This window comes from Anarrhichthys ocellatus, unplaced genomic scaffold (assembly GCF_004355925.1).
Source record: "Anarrhichthys ocellatus isolate YVR2014 unplaced genomic scaffold, GSC_Weel_1.0 scaffold3620, whole genome shotgun sequence".
NCBI classification, from domain to species: Eukaryota; Metazoa; Chordata; class Actinopteri; order Perciformes; family Anarhichadidae; genus Anarrhichthys; species Anarrhichthys ocellatus.
This window is the reverse complement of record NW_022283594.1, coordinates 1-5,442: the sequence shown is the minus strand read 5'-3', so window position 1 is coordinate 5,442 and position 5,442 is coordinate 1. Positions and strand designations below refer to the sequence as shown.

Sequence of the window (5,442 nt, the reverse complement as noted above, 5' to 3'; positions counted from 1 at the left end):
AGAGAGAGAGAGAGAGAGAGAGAGAGAGAGAGAGAGAGAGAGAGAGACAGACAGACAGACAGATGGACACAGAGACAGACAGGGAGATTCCACTTTCTGAGTGAGGTCGTAGAACCAGTAGTTTTCTTAATGGAGTCTGGTTAGCAGCTGGTTGACGTCGTGATTAATGAACGAGAGACACGTTAACTAGCTCACGTGGTATCTGGCTACACGTCACTAACAGCTTCATTAATAACTGATCAATACACCCGCTGATTATCGATCCGCAGCTGAAAGGACAGTTCTCAACAGAACAAAAGACATTAGCACACTTGCTAACAATGCTAACAAAGCCGCCTGTCTCGTGCGCCTCACCTTTGTCCTCGCGCCGGTCGGCCGCCATCACAGCGGCTATGACGCGCTCCGGGCACAAAGCTTCAGTTAAATAAACAAACCTAACAGTTTTACTGTTTTGATTCAAACACGAAATAATCAGAACAAAACAGACGAGAGAGCCGCTGAGAGACAGAAAATGGCGGATTGAGTCTGTTGTTGTAGCTTCTTCTTCTGCTGGTGTACAAAAGCAGCGTCCTGGTGAACTACCGCCACCTGTCGGACAGAGAGGCCACTTTCGGTTCTTCTTAAAGTTTTAATAAAGCAGCTATTCATTTTATTTTACTTTAAATGATCAGCAATAATATATATGCTGGCTAGCTAGATGCAATATATATAATTAGCTTAGTTCCTGTAAATAAAACTATCCATGAAAAAATATGTTTCTATTATTATAAAATTATTATTAATAATATAATATAATAATAATCATTTATACATTACATTACAGTCATTTAGCAGACGCTTTTATCCAAAGCGACTTACAATTCAGAGTCTATCACATTTCTACACCATAGGCACAGCTACGGGAGCAATTTGGGGTTAAGTGTCTTGCTCAAGGACATATCGACATGTGACTAGCAGAGCCGGAGCCGGGGACCGACGCTCTGATTGAAGGACGGCCCTGCTATCCACTTAGCCACAGTCGCCAGTCGACTTCTTGTCCTTGCGTTTTAATACAATGGTTATTTTATATTTTATTTTTAATTATCAGCAATATATATATGCTCGCTAGCTGGATTAAATATGTAATTACCACAATCTGTATGATTCTATATTAGGTTATGAAATGGACATATACATTAAATCACACTCAGTGTCTCAATGTGTTCTCTATAATCTTAACAACTAAACAGTATTGTATTCATGAAAATAAATATTGTTATTGTAGTACAACATGGAAAAGACACAATAACTAAACTTTGAATAACTGCTCAAATTTGTCTGTTTACACAAATATCTGTTAAAAAAATAGATGAAAACAAACGTTTATTCATTTGGATTTTTTAATCCGACCTCACACCGAACAGCGATTTCTAGACCGGAATCTAGGTAATTACTGCAGGAGTGTGGGGGATTTTATTTTGAAAATCCCACACCGGAAGTGGTTCGTCTTGACGCGCAGCCCGTCTTGTCCAACCGGAAGTCCACGTCAGTACGGAGACCGGGACTGAAGACAAACTTTAACCCGAACTGAAGCTGTTTGAATTTAAACCAGTTTCTTTTTTTAAATTAAATCTTATTTTCTTTTTCTGTTTTGGGGGGACTGAAAATGGCGGACGACGCCACGCGCAGGGCCGTGTCGCAGATCCCGCTGCAGAAGACGCACGCGGGGCCGCGGGACCGCGCGCTGTGGCCGCAGCGGCTGAAGGAGGAGTACCAGGCTCTGATCCACTTCGTGGAGCAGAATAAGGCGGCGGACAACGACTGGTTCCGCCTCGAGTCCAACGCGGACGGCACGCGCTGGACCGGCACGTGCTGGTTCATCCACGAGCTGCTGCGCTACGACTTCCAGCTCGAGTTCGACATCCCGGTGACGTACCCTAACACCGCGCCCGAGGTCGCGATCCCGGAGCTGGACGGTAAGACCGCGAAGATGTACCGCGGCGGAAAGATCTGCCTCACGGACCACTTTGCGCCGCTCTGGGCCCGGAACGCGCCGCGCTTCGGTCTCGCGCACCTGATGGCGCTGGGACTCGGACCCTGGCTCGCGGTGGAGATCCCGGACCTGATCAGCAAGGGTCACGTGGTCCACAAGGAGCAGCAGCGTGAGGCGGCGGCGGTGGAGTGACGTCACCGGACGAACACGTTGAACATTGATATAATAAATCTGAAATAAACTTAAATTAATTTCACTATTTGCTGGAGATTAATGTGAAGTTGGAACAAGTTTGAAGATAGAAATATTCAGTGAAAATGTTCTGTAGCAATTAAAAACAAGTTCAGAGTTGATTCTGAGTAAAACATTAAAACGTTATGGACATAAACATACTCACAGGAACATCAGATGATTCATTAATACAAGTTAAAGAACTCATCACAATATGAACAGTCTGCTCACAACCAGGAGGGACTTTGAATGACAGCTGACATTTTATTTTAAGTATATGTATATTATATATAAAATGTTCTGCAGTTTGAGATAGTGTTTGAAGAGAAATTTGTTTTATTTTATCAAATTATACTGTTTATTTTTTATATATTATTTGGATGTCTCTTTTTAATAAATGCATTAATACACATATTAATCAGTCCAAATAATGAGGGAAGTTTGATCAGAGTTGTATTTAAACTTATAATTAGTTATAACTTCTTTATATTAAATGTTACATTAATGACTGTGGACGATTTTGAACTGAAAACAGAATTTAGATGTAATTTTTGTGCTTTAATTCATAAATGATGAAGTTTATGGTTATATAAAGGACATTGTAGACATCGTGACAAACATTTATTATTATTATTATTATTATACTTATGTGAGTTGATGTCATCCAGATAATAAAAAGTCAGCTGTTGTTAGTTTTATTTTCATCTTTATTTGTAGTTTCGGTGTTTGTAGTTTCCTTCTCAGTAAACTTGAATAAGCTCCACCCACTCGGCTGGAGGCCACACCCCATTCTCCTGCACGTTGCTAGGCGACGACTTCCAGTCCCAGCTCCTCACCGGGACGTTCCAGGTGGAACCGTAGTTCGCCGTCACGTAGTCGAGCGTTTCACAGGGAACACGAACCTTCAGCTCCAGAAACTCCGCCCAGCACAACGAGAACCGGGGGAAGATGTACCTATGTACAAAAACACAAAAAATACTTCATAACAAAGTCAGTGGCGGGCCTTCAAGGCCTTCTCTGCTGGCCTAAACAGAATCACAAAGTTATAGATATTTTATAATTTAAATTTTTTTCTTAAATACACTACATGTATTATAATTTATATAAATATTTTTCCCATTATCTTATGTTCTCATTGCACAGCTACTGTCTTCCTCAGTGGCTCTGCTTCCAGTGCAGCTTGTTTTAAGTAGAGCTTTCATCCAATCAGATCTCACCTCTGTGTCTCTAGGTAAGAACAGAGGCAGAGGCCTGCAGACTCACAAGTGCATCCATGTGCAGTTTAAGTGAATGGGGACGATATTGTTGATTGTCATATTCTTCAACCAATCAGATCTTTAGTTTGACATGTTAGGCATATTCTTTGACGTGTCAGAGCCTGCTAGCTGGCCTACAACTACGTCAGCATTACGTGCAGCTCAGTTTTCATGTGCAGCTCTGCAGTGAGGTGCAGCGTGCGCTGTGATTGGTCAGTGGGCGAGCACGTGACTCGTGAAACGAAATTTACAGCAGAGGCTTAGTCGGAGTAGTATCCGTAGTAAGAGTTCAAATTGAAAGATATGGAAGAAATGACATTTTTTGCATTTTGCTTGGTGTAGATTTTGTTTTTTTTTACCTAGCTTTGTTTTTTAACACTCAATGGCTGAAGGAGGAGAAACAGATTTGTGAGTTGGAATTTAACCGTGAGATTAAACTCTGTCAACAAAGAAAGGAGGATGTGATCAGCATTTGGTAAGTCAACTGGTTCATTTTTTTTACTCGAGTGTGTAGCAGAATGCGTGTTGCTGCTGTTGTTTTCCCGTTAAGCTAGTTCAGCGTAGCCTCTCAGAACACTTGCGGAGCCCCAGCTGTTTTTTGTTCCGGTTCAGAGGTCACACAGCCCGTTGTCTCCTACATGAGCACAGAAAACATTTTATTTCCCACAATTTAAGCTTCTGCATTTTCCAAATGCACTAGTATTATTCAAACGTATTGTTCGGTTTGTAAGCCTCGTACCGAACGGTTTAATACGAATACGTGTATTATTACACCCCTAGAAACAAATAATAACCGTAGTTGTGGCGCCATCATGAGGTCATAAGGTGGTATTTCAGCTGCAGGACAGCAGTGAAGGCCCAGGTATAAAATGCACGGCCCGCCACTGAACAAGGTTTATAACACCGAGAAACAAGATGTACCTGGTGTACAAAAACACAAAAAATAAAGAGTTGATAATGGTGAGAAATTTATAACAAAACATTTTCATGAATTTATAGCAAAAAACTGTTACACTGTGAAACTTCCAGTTTCAAAATAAAATGTGGAGACGTAACAAAAACTATTTTTTTACTTTTTCACAAAAATCCCCTCAACATCAAAAAACAAATTTACCAACAAACGTAAACAATCTGCCATAAAAATACTTAGTTTATTAGTATGATTAAATTACTTCCATTAATATTTAGGGTTTTTAAAAACAGTTTTAAAATTAAATAACAGAAACATTTACTTGAACTTCTTTCCACTCTTCGCCTGAGTTCCTCCGTTCCAAACGACGCCTCCATCATCGTAGAAAAAGAAAACGTCCAGTTTGACGTCGTCACTCAGAAAGGAAAGTTCCAGACTGTCCCCCACCTGCATTTCAAAATAAAACATGCCATCAAAATAAAATACACACTTCAGAATCAATTCATACCAACTTGACATATACCAGATTAAAAGTGAAAATTTAAAACAAAATAATAATACAAAAATTCTTAAAGATAAAGCGCACGCACCCGCTTTACAAGCAGAAAGTTGATAAATATGTTAAATAAACAAATTAAAAGTAAAGTAGTAAAATATTGTTGAAATAAAACACTGTAAAGACAAATTAAAAGTATTTAGTTTTCACCTTTCCAAACTTGTGTTTGAGTGACAGTCCGGCGTTCCTGAACGCTGCGACGATGTCCGACCGGAAGTCCTCGATGAAAATGCCGATGTCGACGTCTCGACTGTACGAGATGATGCTACACTGCCTGAACCAGCCTGCAGGGGGAGACACGACGCTCTAAAGTCAAACAGCTCACTCTTTATACTTTTATAGAAGAGACACGGTGACGTCGTTCTCTTCTGTGTTTGACGGGTTGAAGTCCTAACACGTCGTTTATCACGTCTAAATATGTCAAAGTGAACATCGGGAGCTAACGGATGTTTCTATCAAGTCTAAATATATCAAAGTGAACATCGGGAGCTAACGGATGTAACGGATATTTCCATCT

The 5,442-nt window shown here is 40.5% G+C and overlaps 2 protein-coding genes across 2 annotated transcripts; one reads left to right on the top strand and one right to left on the bottom strand.

Annotated features, from left to right (window-relative positions):
* Positions 1 to 1,486: 1,486 nt before the first annotated feature.
* LOC116379041 (ubiquitin-fold modifier-conjugating enzyme 1-like) lies at positions 1,487 to 2,526 on the top strand. The gene has a single exon (XM_031840959.1). The coding sequence runs from the start codon at positions 1,646 to 1,648 to the stop codon at positions 2,162 to 2,164; it is 519 nt and encodes a 172-aa protein (XP_031696819.1). The 5' UTR covers positions 1,487 to 1,645; the 3' UTR covers positions 2,165 to 2,526.
* Positions 2,527 to 2,894: 368 nt separating this feature from the next.
* LOC116379042 (fukutin-like) lies at positions 2,895 to 5,231 on the bottom strand (the record flags this gene model as incomplete). Its single annotated transcript, XM_031840961.1, has 3 exons — positions 2,895 to 3,157; positions 4,692 to 4,816; positions 5,076 to 5,231. Coding segments are annotated over 3 exons (495 nt in total), but the record flags the coding sequence as incomplete, so codon positions are not given.
* Positions 5,232 to 5,442: the final 211 nt, after the last annotated feature.

Bases quoted from the DNA above. Each gene is read 5' to 3' on its own strand.
- LOC116379041 (XM_031840959.1), top strand. From the start codon at position 1,646: ATGGCGGACGACGCCACGCGCAGGGCCGTGTCGCAGATCCCGCTGCAG.